Genomic DNA, 14,110 nt, shown 5'->3' on the forward strand with positions numbered 1-14,110 from the left:
AGGAGATGCCTCTGCTGAAGGACAGAGACGTTGTGCAAGTCGGGGAGAGCATCACCCAGCCGTGGGCTGGCGGGAGGGAGAGCACTTGCAGTGAGACGCGAGGGTGTCACCTCTGCAGAGGAGAAACTCGCAGACGGCAGCGGTGGTGGCTTTCCGACTCCGGGGACGGGTGCCTGAGCCCCCCACGGTGGGATCGGGTGAGTACCTGCTGATGTTTCTCCTAAAGGACTTGGGAGCGGGGCAGTGGTGCGGTGGGGATTTGCAGGAGCAAGTCACCACCCTGCACGGAAACCTGCCTCGAATGACATTCCTCTGCTCCATTTCTTGCTTTCTTCCTCCAAAAGAGAGGGAGATTTCTAATCAGCCTCTCAGCTGATTGCTAAGTCAGGGACAGTGCTAATGACCAAGACTTTTGGCTCTTTTCTAGCCCAGGAGGCATTTTGGGCAGGGATTACTGCTTTTGTGGCAATTACCGTGAATAACATCTCTGCACAAATGTTGGAGAGAGTTCGGAGAGGCTGAAGCAGCTCTTCAGACCCCGATTTGGGGGGGGCATGGGATATGGCAGCAGCACCTTGCCATGAATAATTGTATTTATTTACAATCATCATTAGTTGTATTTGCTCACTCACCCTGCGCTGCAGTTGAGTTTAATGGGACACGGGGCTGAAAACAAAAAGCGGGTTAAGTTGGAGGAGAAAAGGGAAGAGGAACAGGCTTTAGGTTTGGACACAAAAAAAGGGGGGAAATGTGTGTTTTCCACCCGCTGAGTTTTTTTTTCCTGCTGTACCAGGAGTTTGGGACCCCCTGGTGCTGACCTGCTCCCAGCTGGGGCAGCGGTGGCTTAGCATTTTGGGGTGGGATCTTGCAGCGATGGCACAAGGGTACACGGGGAGGATTGTCTGCCGAGGGGCGAAAGACGACGCCTACAGGCGACAGCACCCATGGCAGCCGACCCTTCCCTCTGCTTGCCCGCAGCCACCGGCATGGACGGCGACGACACCGTCACCACTGAGGTCTGCAAAGAGGCAGATGTTGGGGATGGAGAGTGAGTACCCAGTCCCGGCCTGCTGCCGTGAGGCCTGCAGGCAGCAGGGGTGGCACCACCGTGGCAACAGCCGCCATGTTGGTGGCCGCCATGTTGGTGGCCGCCATGTTGGCAGCCGCCATGTTGGCGGCCGCCATGTTGGTGGCCGCCATGTTGTTGGCTGAGGGAGCGGCGCGGGTCTGAGCCTCAGCTCCCCAGGGTGCCCACCTCTCCACCTCTCCCGCAGGCTCTGGGAGGTGATGGTGGCTGGCTACCCGGTGCTGCTGGTGAGGAACAAGAAGGAGTTCAGAGCCCTGGGCAGCAAGTGCCCCCACCATGGTGCCCCGCTCAGCAAAGGTAACCCTGGCTCTGGGCAAGGGGGAGAAGCCGTATCAGGGCGGTCAGCTTTCATCGCTCAGTTGTGGGGGGGCTTCTCTATTGCAGGAGTCTTGAAAAGGGAGAGGCTGCGCTGTCCCTGGCACGGCGCCTGCTTTAACATCAAAACTGGAGATATCGAGGAGTACCCTTCTCTGGACTGTCTTCCCTGCTTTAAGGTGACTTCTTGTCTCTTCCTCGTCCCAGCTTGGGCCATGTCCTCCATACCACTCGCATTCATTCACTCTCACAAGCTCCGTGTCCCTGACACCGACTGAAAGCACCCTGCCCTGGCCACAGCTCTGTGGTCCAGGTCTCACAAAGCTACAACACATGGGATGGTTTCTTGGGATCATGTAACTCCCCATCCTAAAACTCCATTCAATCAAAGGTGATGCCATACATCCTGGTATCCCTCATAGCCAGCACAGCTCTTTTGGAAAGAAAAAAGGATTTACACCTCTTCCTGAATGGTCTTAGGATGAGGAGAAAAGCTCATGAGCTCCTCAGCATCATTTGACATCCAAGACCCCTACAAGTCACTCTTGGTGTATCCGAGACAGGTTCTGGACCAGAACCTCCCAGGAGAGCTCCTGCCACAACCTCATGAATGCAGCGCTTAAATGTACTCTCCTTTCACCTCTTCAGGTAACAGTGGAAGACGGAAAGGTGTTTGTTACAGCAAAAAAGAAGGTACTGACCTTACCTGCTGTGACTAAGCACAAGCAGCACCCCTTGAGCTACGTATGATTTCAGCATTTCTCGTTTTCTTCTAGGATCTTGAAAGCAGCTTTAGGGTGAAGGACACAAGCAAGCGATGCCTTCTCAACCGGGAGACAATGCTGCTTCTGGGGGGAGGTCAGTGAAGTGATCTGTGCTGTGCCCTTCCCAACATTTGCTGTGAGCTGTCACTCTCTTCTCCGGGGAGGACTTGCCTTCTTCCTCCTACTCCATAGTGACGTGTAAGAGGGCTGAGATGAGCATCTCTTGTAGGTGTGGCTGCCCTGGTGTGCGCAGAGACACTTCGCCAAGAGGGCTTTACTGGCAGGATCATCCTGGTCACCAAAGAGAAACATGTTCCATATGACAAGTCCAAACTGAGCAAGGTTCGTACGTGAGAAGGGCAGGACTGTGCCTGGGTACCACGTGTGTATTAGGGACATGGCCCACACTCCGGACCAGACTGAGCAATTGAGTGAGATGTTTTGGCAAAGCAGGAGCGCTGACAGGGTATAATTTCCAGCTAACATCTCACTTCTTCCTCCCAGAAAGCCTTTAATCAGAGTCCACCATAAGCTAATGTTTTTATCTCCTTTCACTGAGTTCTTCCAACTAGAGTTTGAGTTGATGGGTCTTTCTGAGGGAGTACAAGAAGATGATGGAGATGGGGCAGTGTGGGGAGCTGCGTTTACTAATGCAAAATTTACCTCTTACGCAAACTTACTTCCCGGCAAACACTGCAAGAGTATTGCTGTCTGTAAGAAGTGCTTTATTTCATATTTCTGTTTTGTTTCCAGGAAATGAACTTGAAAGCTGAGGACATCTACCTGAGGAAACCTGAATTCCTTGATGCTCACGGCATAGAGTTCTGGTTGGAAAAAGAGGTACAAAAGCAGCTGAGCTCAGTCCTCAATGGGTGGTCCTGTTCCTGCCATGGGGAGGGGTTGCCCACACCTGCAGGCACAGTGCTACATTTATAGAAATTAGGGCTCTGCCTAAGTACACACAATATCCTCTGGGACAGCATTCCAAGGTCAGTGCTAGGGATGGTGTGCATGCCTTGGATGTAACACTGATCTGGGCTCCCCATGGACAGATGTGCCCATCACATGCGAAGAGGGTGACCCTTGAAACTAGCCTTCTGCACATGCTTTAGAGGAACCTAGATTTCATGCTGTCATACTTAGTGCTCCTAAAGCCTAAGACCTGTAGGAGGTGAAAGAGAGGACCCCAGCATTCCTCATCTCACGTGAGTGTCCAGGAAGAGGACACACAGTTGCAGGCAAGCAGAACGGATGGATGTGGCAGGACACGAGTGGACCAGAGGTACCTGTCTGATCTTTGCCTCCTTTCTCCTGCAGGCAGTGTCGGTGGATTTCCAGAAGCAGAAGGTCTGCTTCATGGACGGGTCCTCTCAGAAGTACAATCGGCTGCTCATTGCAACAGGCAGCCAGTGAGTGCACAAAGCATTTACCACACACAAAATTTTAGACAGGACTAGATGGGTCAACATTGGGGTGTGGAGGTTTTCTAGACGTGTGTGAGAGGGAGGTGGTAGGAGATGAGCTGAAAGGACAGGATGGGATGACACAGCCAAGAGATTGCATGGGTTTGTGCTTCCCTCTCATTCTTTCTGTTTCATTTCTCATCATGAGACATATCTGGATTCTCTCTCTTTCAGCTCCAGCTTCCTCAAAGTCCCAGGTGCAGACCTGCAGAATGTGTGCATTCTCCAAACCCCTGAAGACTCTAGCAAGATCTTAGAGCTGGCAACTGGGAAGAATCTGGTGATTGTAGGAGCTTCATTCATAGGTACCAGGCTGGAGTGGGTATCAAGTCATCAGTGATAGCCTTGAAACCCACTTCTGCTGTGTCTGCAGATTAACTAGAGGCCCTAGGGGAAGGGATGTTCATTCACTACCTGTCTGGGTTCCTTCCCAGAGCCCTGTAGCTGGTGGGGATATGTGTTACACAGCACGCACTCATTCTTTCCTCTGATAGCCAGAAATTTTGAGAGCCATAAACAGTTTCTGGACATGGACAGAGGGAAATATGCCTTATAAAAAGGTCACTGTCCTTCAGAGGAGCTGGATTCCCCAGAAGCATTGGGAAAGTGAGGGGGTAAAGGCAGGGAAAGGGAGTTATTTTGTACACAACCAGGAGCTGTTCTTTGCATTTCCTAATATCCAGGTCTGTAGTGCATGAGAGCAAAGAATGGGGGGAGCTAAATACCTCAGCCCAGAAATGCATAGAAGAGCAGTTAAGCACTGGCAATACATCAGATTTGTTCTCCCCACCTGGAAGGGGAAAAGATTTCCAATGAGCAGGGTGCAGGTTCATGCTTGCAGCAGGCTTACCTTGGGCATGCCTTTCCCCTGCAGGAATGGAGATAGCTGCCTTCCTCTCAGACAAGGCTGGTGCCATCTCAGTGGTGGAAAAAAAGGAGTTCCCTCTCCAGAATGCACTGGGTCCACAGGTTGGAGGTGTCGCCATGAAGGTTAGGAAAACCTGGTGCTAATTTCTAGAACGGAGAACGCATGCTAGCCAAGCAGCGCTGTGACCTGCAACAGCCCAGGAAATCAGCCCCCACGCTGAGTCATAACACTGCGTGCCCAGCCACCTTTCTCACACACAGTTCACTGAAGGAGCTCTGCACACATAGCTGGTCCCAACCTCCGTCACACACGCGTCACACTTCCCAGCTCAGCTTTGTCTCCAAGGCCTCCTGCTTCATCCTAGACCCACCTCCCACATCAGTCCTGACCAGGACAGCAGAGCAAAGCCAGGCTTCCAGGCACCCTGCACCAGCCAGGGACACAAATGAAACCTCTCTGCAGCCTGGAGCAGCAGCTAAGCTGCCTGCCTGGGTTTTGGCTGGGTATGGCTGTTTTTACAGCAGTACAGCCTGGAATTTCCTAGTGAATACTCAAACCAGCTTCCTCTTCCTTTTCAGATGCTGCAAAATAGGGGGGTGAAGTTTTACATGAAAACAGAACTCTGTGAGCTGAAAGGAAAGGATGGAAAGGTCAGTCATGCCATTGTGATCCCTGAACTGCTAATTTTAGGGGAAAAAACCCCAAACTGAGGTATAGCACAGTGCCTACATCTAGGCTTTCCTCTCCCACATCTAGACCCTCACATTTATTTTCATTGAGCACAACTCTGGGCTCAGGTGGCACCAATATGTGTTTGTATCCCAGGGACAACAGTGTGATTTTCTCTTACATTCCTGGCAACAAGCGTTAGTTGAACAAGGTGATCTGAACGTGGGGAAGAAAAAAGACAGCAAAGAATGAGGCAGCAGGGAGGCTGCAGGAATTAGGACAGAGTTTTTAACTCTGTGTTAACGATTCCTGCTTACTTCCCAGGTCGCAGAGGCTGTTCTTGCCAGTGGAGAGAAACTACCCGCAGATGTGGTCGTGGTGGGAATAGGTAAGAGACCCTAGTTGGGAGAGGGAGGCAGCTTTGCGAATGAGGAAAACAGCCAGCAAGCCCAGAACATCACAGTTCATTCCCAGGACACAGTTCCCTGCAGTCTCTTTCCCGCTCTGTTATCATCCAGCCTGTCCTCTTGGCCCCAAACACCTGGAGAAAGGCAGCAGCCCATGAGCAAACACTTGGCAGGAGCAAAGGAGCTACTTACGCTCTCAGTATAACTTTGGCACACTTGCTGAGCTCCGTAGGTCACTGCTGCATTTTCAGACCATGCCTTGTTCTGGTTTTATTGCCCCTGGATTAGCTCAGAACCAGCCCAAGCACTTGTCACTGCCACGAGCTGCTCTGCTCCAAGCAGGCTGAACAGGCACCATGGGCATGTGCTTGCTGTAGGGCCGAGGCCAAGTTTCCTCCCTGCCTTTGCAGAGCTTTGTCCTTGCTCCTCTCCCTGCAGGGGTGTTCCCCAACTCAGCATTTCTGAAGGGCACCTCCATCGCCAGAGACGACAGCGGTGCCATCCTGGTGGATCTGGTAAGTGCCAACTGAGTATCCCTGGTCCACACCCAATCCCTTCCCTCTCATCGTTGCACTAATTGCTTTTTATCCCATTAGCGCATGCAAACCAACATCCCAAATGTTTTTGCTGCGGGAGATGTGGTCTCCTTTCCTGTAGCGTTGCTCAACGGGGACCAGTCCAGCATCCATCACCAACAGGTGGCCGAGGCCCATGGTGAGACAGTGCAGCTGCCTCGCGTTCCAGCTTCCCTCGGAGATGGGCATGGAAGGAATGGGGCAGAAGGGACAGCAGGATAACAAGAGGCAGGGGACACTTCTTCGAGGACCTACAAGAAAAATATTTCCTCTGCTGGTTCATCACAGGTCACATTGCGGCCTTAAACATGCTGAAGAAAGACAAGGAGTTGCACACTGTTCCCTTCTTCTGGACCACAATGGTTGGGAAAACCATCCGCTATGCAGGTAGGAGGGGGCAGAGAGATGGGAACAGTTGAACTGCTTTCTAGCCCATTTGCTCATCCACCAGCTGGGTGGATGTAACAAGACAGCAGTTGTAGAGTTCACCTGAAGCAGCTCAGGTTTTAGACTGGCTGCCATGGCAAATTTGTGAACCCTGTTTCTGAGCTCTGGGCCTGAAGGTTACGCAGAGCTCTCGTTCTTTGATGATCTCCTGTGGCTTAGAAGTCACGAAGGAGGAAGAATTTCCCTCTCCAAGCCAAGGAAAAGCTTGGGATCATGATGCAGCCTTGCACCTCTGGATCAGTTCTGCTTGTCCAGGGCCTTCATGCCTGCTCCCCAGCCCTGTGGCAGCTAGTCACTGTCCCCTCTGCTCCTACCTGTGATGGCACTGAGGTGGGATGGGTGGCAGCTGCTGTACCAGGGCTCCCCGAGCAGGCTGCGACACTCTCTCTCGCAGGCTGCGGGAAGGGATACACGGACACTGTTGTGAAGGGCAGCCTGGAACAACAGAAGTTCCTGATCTTTTACATCAGGTGAGTGAATCCGTGGCCAGTCTGTGCCCCGACGCGGCAGCACCCTGGGGACAGGGCACGGTCTCCTCTCTGCTCGCCTGCAGAGCTCCCGCAGAGGCTCCATATCACCTCCCACGGCTGCGCACCACAGGCAACTGCTGGCTGTTGAACCAGCAGTGAGATGGTTTCAGAGAAAACCAAAGCAGGGCACGGAAGGAGAAGAGGATGAGCTTCCATGAAGACACCAGCTGGGCAGGGAGCCTGGGACACGTCTCCTCTCCCTCTGCCCCACTGCTCCCAGGCTCGGTGCCCAGCTCCCAGCAGCGTCAGGCGATCTGCCACAAGTTCCCGTGCACCCTGCAGCACCAGCCACCCTGCCCTAAGCCCTCCAAAATACAGCTGGCCTCCAGCCAGGGTGCCACAGGGATGCTACCGTGCTGAGTTATGTACACTGAAGAGATCTACATTCTTCCGCTTTCCCTTTCAGGGATGGCTTCGTGACTGCAGCTGCCAGCCTGAACTGTGACCCCATGGTGTCTCTGATTGCAGAAGTTTTATATTCAGGGAAACAAATCTCTAAAGAAGAAGCAGAGTAAGTGACAACCTGACCGAGCTGGTGGGCAACTCTGTGCTGCATTCCCCACGCCAGCAGAGTCCACTAAGAGATGTGAAGTCAAGATGAGTTACTGCAAATCCCCACAGTACCTCTCATTTGCAGGGCCTGGGACATCTGCAACATACCCTCGCTGGCAGAAACACAAGCTCAGTAGGTGCCCTGCTGTGAGGGGCACAGAGTCAACCAAGTGTTAACGGCTCCACATCTTCCCATCCTGGCACAAGAGAAATAAAATCATGAGCAAAGCTGAACCCAGCGCCTGCATTTTGTGCTTGCAGACAGCCCTCGGCTGCTCGCTTGCATGCTGGGGCAAAGCAAAGCAGCGCTTTTCCCTCTCTTCTGCATGGGGGTCTGCTGGGCTGGGTACGAGGAGGATGCCCATGTGCTGGATGGAGCTCAGCTGAGGGTCTGAGCAGGCAGAAGCAGCCAGACATTCACAGAGCCACTAACCCCTCCTGCTCTTCTCACTGGCTGTTGGCAGGGAGCTTTCATTCAGCACACCGGTCACGCTGACCTTCTACTTTGCAAAAGCACATTTTCCCAGCAAGGGGAGCTCTGACCGAGGCAAGCTGCTCTCCCAGCTGGGAACTAGATATAGTCTGTGTGCAGGAACTTGCACGAAATACCCTACCCCTAAGGACAGAGGGCTGCCATCTGACCTCTGAGCGAGCAGCACCTGCTGGCATTGCTACAGCTGTCTTGAATATTGCATTAGCTGCTGCAGCAAGCGCTTGCCACCCCCTGACAGCAGCCAGCCTCCAGCAGAGAAATCCCAGCCCCGGTCAGCATCTCCTCTCCTGCCATGTCCCTCCATACTGGCTGCTTCGAGGAGGTGGCTAGATGCTGCAGGAACCACAGCCTCGATGCTAGGGGAAAGAGTTACTAGATTTTTGCAAGGCAACAGTGAGCAAAGCTCTGCTTTCTACAGGAAACACTGCACTTACTCACCGGTCACATGGGGCTTTGCAGGAGGAAGGGTAAGCCCCGAGAGCCGGGCAAGTTCCCGCAGGGACGCTTACTTTATCAGCCTAAACCCCTTCTGCTTTTACATTAAGTGCAGGCTAGACAGAGCCCGAACCCGTTTGCTCAGCAGGTGAGATACTGCAATGCTGGTTTTGCGTTGAAAGCACAAACTTGCACTCTGGCACCTTCTCACGTATGAATTTGACCTGAAATATGGCATTTTACATTTCCTCACCCCAAGGGCTTGGTGCTGCTGCTCAGGGCAACTCTCTGCCCTGAAATAGCCACATCTTACTGGGGAAAAGAGCTGGTTTCCAGCAGAGCAGGTCAGTCCTTCACAACGACAGGAGGAAGCAGCAAATCTAAGCGTCACCCCTTACGCCGGGGCACGCAAGGGCAGAGATGCTGGTGGCCGGAGCACGCAGCTCCCCCCCATATCAAGATTCGACAGCGCTGCGCTGCGTGGGAGGGGGAGCACTGCCCAGGAGCTGCTCCTCCTTGCCCTCGGGCATCCTGCACAGACGCACCCCCGCAACTTTTTGCCCCCTCGGTGCACTCCAGGACTTGTTGAGCAGTGAGCAGGTGCCAGGTATTTTGTATGGACTTGCAGCAGGGCAGCTGCGGTGGAAGAGAGTGGCTCTGCCTCAAGCTGGAGGTGTTCATCCATGGTCCTTTCTGCTTAGAGAGTGATCCGAGGGGGTTCAGCAGCCCCACTCTCTCCAGGTGACCACCACCCCAAAGAAACTCTGCTTCTTGTAGCCATCAGCAAGCACACATCAAGCAGAGCAACTTTATATAAGAAGGACAGACCCCAGGACAACAGATCTGCTCCACTTCCACCACTTAATGCCACTTTCTGCACATCGCTGGGTGCCAAAATTTGGTACCAGCCCTGCCTTGGGTGGCTGGAGCCGGGACAGGCAGATTTAGTTGAGACTGTGCAGACTTATTTCAGCACAAGTCCCTTCTTCCCTGCCCACCCTCGGAGCTGGGACGAGCCATGCTCCTCCTGGCAGGCCCTGAGCAGCAGCGCCCAGCCACTCCTCCGCTTCCCAGCCACCAAGACGGACTGGGAGGTGGTGGTCCTGGCATTCCCGTGGGAGAGGCATCTCCAGGAGCCCTGGCTGGGTCCAAACGGAGACATTTCACACTGCACTGAGCTGTAGGAGGGCTGGATATGCAGCTCCCCTCTCGCCCAGTGCAAAGCAGGGGGGTCTCCATCCTTGGAGAGCAGCTTTTAAGTCTCCTTTGGGGCAGTCTTCTGCTTCTGTCCACCAGCAAGGCAGAGCCTGGACCACGGAGGAGCCCAACAAGGATCACCTGGGTCCCTCTCAGCGCTGCTAGCTCCAAATACCTGGAATCCCAGCTCTGTCCCAGGGCTGGCCACAGACGGGGCTGCCCAGCCTTGCAGGACAGTGGTTCCCGGAACAGACGTCTGGGGCCACGCGTGACTCGGCCCTGAGTCACCCACTCCCTGTAGCCCAGCCCCAACCCGCACCAGGGCGGTGTGGGTGTGGAGCCAGCCCTCTCCTCTGGCTCCATCCCACCGCCTGGCATGTTGCAGGACTAATCCTGCTCCTGAGCTCAGCAGCAGGTCAGTCCAGCAAGCTACACCCAGCATTGGGTCACCTCTTTTGCTCGGGACAAACCAAGGGGACCTGAACAACCAACCCTCCACCCACAGACTCCAATGTGGCAATCAGACAGGGACTGAATTCGGGCGCTGTGGCCCCACTCGCAACACCCTGCAGAGTCCGCAGCCCCCACCGCCCTCCTGCCAGGCAGGTCTGGGCACCCCACAGGCAACAAACTTCCTAAAACTGAACTATCGAGCAAAACAGAAAGTTTAATGCCTCTTTTGGTCTTCTCTAGTCATCTCTCAGCTCAGTACCACCCCACCGGTGTGGGGGACTCCACTTGACAGCCCCACTGGCAGGGCTGCCCGGCAATCCCCCAGCCAAGGCTCCGTCTGGAGGCTGCAAGGAGACTTCTTCATCCTGGTCAAGCTCATCCTCAGCCCTCAAATCCACAGGACGCTGCGGACCGGCTCATCCCAGTTGCTCAGGGCACAGGTTCGGCTGACAGCCAGGGTCCCGGTGATGAGACGAGAGTGGCTACATTCAACAGTTCTTCAACTGGCAGCTTTAGCTACTAGAGAAGGACATAAAGCTTGCCACTGAAGAACTGGTGCTGGTTAGCCAGGAGCGAGGCAGTGGCGCAGCACCTGGGAAGGGAACACACGGATCAGAGCCAGGATTCAACCGCGCCGAGCTGAGACGTCACCCACAGCAGCCACCCCAGGCGGCAGAGCTGCTCCTCTCCTCCACCCCAGCACCAAATCCTGATCCACCACCTTGTCCTTCCCACCAGGAAGCTCCTCAGGGCTGAGATCCCACAGGATCCCCTCCTCTGTCCCAGGGGATCCAGAAGCAGCTCCGACCTCAACTCTTCCCATCCCTCACCCAAAGCAGGCAGTGCATCGGCTCCGGCACCTGCAGCCGGCCTTAAAACGCAAGTGATGGGCAGGGAAATCAAGGCCATTTCTGCCGGAAAATAAGAGATAAGGCAACCTGCTCCAGTAGGGGCCGGTGGCCACGGCAGGGAGGCTACCACAGGTAGGGGTTAAGGCATTCCCCGGCTGCTCACCTCGGGCATCCACGCTGGCAGGGTCCCACCTGGCCAGGGGCCAGCCACCGCCTGCCGGGGAAGACACTTTGGCAGGCAGCTGCTGCCAAGCCACCGCCAGGGAATTTTGGGGAGCGCAGCCTTTTTCCATGTCATTTTGTCAGAGAACAAGGACGCCAACCCTGGGGCTGGTATAGGACCCCACTGCTTCCCCCTCTGCCCGGGAAAAACCCCTTTTCCCACACCGCCCAGCGTTTCAGCTGTGTGGATTGAGTTCTGGGAAACCCCCAGGCCTCCGGCCCTACTGGGGGGGGGGGGACAGACAGCTCCGGTGTGGGGACAGACAGCCTCAAGAACCCCCGCACCCCAGTCAACCGCCGCAGCGCCTGCCCTACATCATCCTCCCGCCAGCGTCACCCCAAAGGCACTCGGGATCCCGGCTGGCCCCAAGGCCTTGGCAGGCGGCGGGGCAAGGCCAGAGTCCCGGTGGGTGTCGTGGCGGGGGGCTGCGGGGAGGCTCACGGTGCGGGGCCGGTGGCGGCAGCCGGGACGCAGCGGCGGTGGCGGCGGGGCCTGGCGGGGATGCCGAGCATTCCTGGCGTGCCGGGTACATCTGGTCCGGATTCCAGCGAGCGGGTCCCGGCCCTGCTCCACCCCCGCCGGCCCGTGAATCAGCACCCGCCGCTGAGCCACCGGGCCCGCCAGCACCGGGGCCCTGCTGGCACCGGGGGCTGACGAGGGGGGAGGGGGGGGGAACCTGCCGGTAACAGGGCTCTCCCCCCATCCCTTCTCGGCACCGACAGATCCCACCGGCACCAGGAAGAGCCCCGGTGGGAGGTCGCCCCGTTAATAAAAACCCGCTGTGCTCTCAGCTAGTGCCCCCCTCCCGGTTTAACCGGGTCACCCCCCCGCCCCCCGCAACATCTCCCCTCTCGGTAAAACCGATTCCCCCTCCCCCACTAACGGAGACATCTCCCCCCCCGCGCCGCTTCACGGGAAAGCCGGTCCCTTCGCTCCCCGTCCCCCCCCACGGGACACCCCGCCGACCTCCCCCGCCCCCTCCGCTGCCCGGGATGCTCCGGTCCGTGCCCACGGCGGGGAGCGGCCTCGGGTCAAAGTCTGGCCAGCCCGGTCCCGGAGTGAAGGTCACCCCCGGGGCGGCCACCGCCCGTCGCGGGGCGGCCCCGCCCGCGGCCCCGCCCGCCCCACCGGGACCCCCCGGAGCGGGGACCGCACCCCGGTCCCAACCCCCACCCCCACCCCCCCTACCCCGCCCCGCCGCCACCGGGGACGAGGCCGCCCGGCCCAGACGTCGCCCGCAGATCCCCGGGAGAGTCGCATCGAACCGAGCCGCCGCCCCCACCCTACCCCACCCCCGCCCTGCCCCGGGGAAAGGTGACCTTCCCCGGCGGGACTACGGGGCTCGGACGGGGCTGCCGGGCCCCCCGACCCCCGGCACACCGGCGACCCCACGCGGGGCTCGGTTGCCTTTAACCCTCGCTCCAGCACAGCACGGCCCCGCCGGACCCACCTGCCCGGCGCGGCCCGGCCCGGTGCCACCGCCCCGCTGCGGCCCGGCCCGGCCCGGCCCGGTGCCGCCGCCGCCGCCGCCTCCCCCCGCCGCCGCGCGCGCCGGCTCCCGTCTCGGATCAGCTGGCGGAGTCATGACGCAGCCACCCACCGGCCCCACCCCTGACCAATCGCCTCCCGGCACGGCCGGCGTTCGCCCCGCCCGCCCCGCCCCCGCCCCCCGCCGCGATTGCTACTGGCTTCCGCCAATAGCGACCCAGGACGGCGCGCCGTTTAGCCAATGGGAAGGCAAAGCCGGCGTTCTGCCCCGCCCACCCCGATGGGGGAGCGGTGGGTTCTCCCCTGGACAACCGGCGGTTGCCTAGGAAACGGCTGGGTCCGCCCTACCGCGAGGCATGCCGGGAGGTGTAGTGCGGCGCGGCGTTCCCGGCATGCCCCGCGTGCTGTGAGTTGGCATTTTCAAGAGGGTGAAGGAGGCGGCGGGAGGGGGGGCTGGGAGGGCGGCTCTTAAAGGGCCCGGCCCTCCCGGCGGGCCCCCGACGGGGCGCGGCGCTGTCGCGGGGCCGGCCCGGCCGCCCCCTCCCGCCTTCGGGGGGGGTGCCGCCCGCGCCTTGCAGAGCTGGGGCCGGTGACACAGCCCCGATTCCGAGAAGTTGCTCTAAGTCGGCGGCCAATCAGAAGTGAGCGCTCTCCCCGCGCACCAATCGGCGGGCGCGGGAGGCGGGGCCGAGGGAACTCGGCTGACCCCGATGACTTGGCAGCGCCGCGCGATGACTGGACAACTTCTTTAAAGGGGCCGCGCCCTCCGCGCCGCCCGCCGGGCCGGGGATGGGGGAGCAGAGGGCTGGGGCGGCCCCGTCCGGCAAGCGGGACCCACCCGCTGGCCGGCGGGCAGCCACGGCACTCCCGGCCAGGCTGGCTGCTGCGGGCCGAGCCGGTGAGGGCGGGGGGGGGAGCGGGGAAGACGAGGGGGGGGGGGGCGTTGTGGGTGGCTGCGGCGCCCGCGGCGCCCCTTTAAGGACGTTTCCTGCCCTTCGCCCCAGTAACAGCTGATTGCAGCGGGCAGGGGGCGGGGGGGGGGCCAATGGGCTGCCTCCACGTCCCCACCCACGTGACTCCCACGCGCCGCCGCCGCGCCATGCGGCGCTGCCCGGCGGGAGCCCCCTGAGTCCTTAAAGGGGCCGCGCGGGCTCCGGCCGCGGGAGGGTGCCCGGGCAGCCTCCCCCGCGGGCACCGGCGCACCCGGCGGTCCCCCCCCCGCTTCGCCCCGCTGGGGCGGGAGAGCCCAGACGTCGTCCGGTCGCTGGCTGCAGGACCCGGCTCGGCTCCCGG

General features: G+C 58.5%; 1 protein-coding gene and 1 long non-coding RNA gene across 4 annotated transcripts; one reads left to right on the forward strand and one right to left on the reverse strand.

The window, feature by feature from the left end:
* On the forward strand, positions 1 to 7,909 carry LOC142033419 (apoptosis-inducing factor 3-like). Of its 3 annotated transcripts, XM_075033354.1 has the most exons (19): positions 1 to 197; positions 979 to 1,048; positions 1,275 to 1,384; positions 1,472 to 1,581; positions 2,051 to 2,095; positions 2,179 to 2,260; positions 2,396 to 2,508; positions 2,920 to 3,006; positions 3,484 to 3,575; positions 3,804 to 3,934; positions 4,504 to 4,619; positions 5,076 to 5,147; positions 5,491 to 5,554; positions 6,012 to 6,088; positions 6,170 to 6,287; positions 6,437 to 6,535; positions 6,990 to 7,065; positions 7,532 to 7,636; positions 7,763 to 7,909. In XM_075033354.1, exons 2-19 carry the CDS (start codon positions 987 to 989, stop codon positions 7,812 to 7,814), a joined length of 1,611 nt encoding a protein of 536 aa, XP_074889455.1. In that variant the 5' UTR covers positions 1 to 197; positions 979 to 986; the 3' UTR covers positions 7,815 to 7,909. The 3 variants fall into 3 exon arrangements, 2 of the variants coding, with proteins under 2 accessions (XP_074889455.1, XP_074889456.1); XR_012651150.1 differs by lacking the exon at positions 6,990 to 7,065; XM_075033355.1 differs by lacking the exons at positions 1 to 197; positions 979 to 1,048 and having other exon boundaries at positions 1,315 to 1,384; positions 1,966 to 2,095.
* Positions 7,910 to 10,449: 2,540 nt separating this feature from the next.
* LOC142033066 (uncharacterized) lies at positions 10,450 to 12,902 on the reverse strand. The gene is made up of 2 exons (XR_012651076.1): positions 12,780 to 12,902; positions 10,450 to 10,847 (listed from the first exon to the last, which is right to left on the reverse strand). It is a non-coding gene; the product is annotated as an uncharacterized LOC142033066 (long non-coding RNA).
* Between the last annotated feature and the right edge of the window lie 1,208 nt (positions 12,903 to 14,110).

Source organism: Buteo buteo, chromosome 7 (genome assembly GCF_964188355.1).
Source record: "Buteo buteo chromosome 7, bButBut1.hap1.1, whole genome shotgun sequence".
NCBI lineage: Eukaryota > Metazoa > Chordata > Aves > Accipitriformes > Accipitridae > Buteo > Buteo buteo.

Bases quoted from the DNA above. Each gene is read 5' to 3' on its own strand.
- LOC142033419 (XM_075033354.1), top strand. From the start codon at position 987: ATGGACGGCGACGACACCGTCACCACTGAGGTCTGCAAAGAGGCAGAT. The intron at 2,261-2,395 runs GTCAGTGAAGTG...CATCTCTTGTAG, and splicing joins AATGCTGCTTCTGGGGGGAG to GTGTGGCTGCCCTGGTGTGC. The intron at 5,555-6,011 runs GTAAGAGACCCT...CTCTCCCTGCAG, and splicing joins TGTGGTCGTGGTGGGAATAG to GGGTGTTCCCCAACTCAGCA.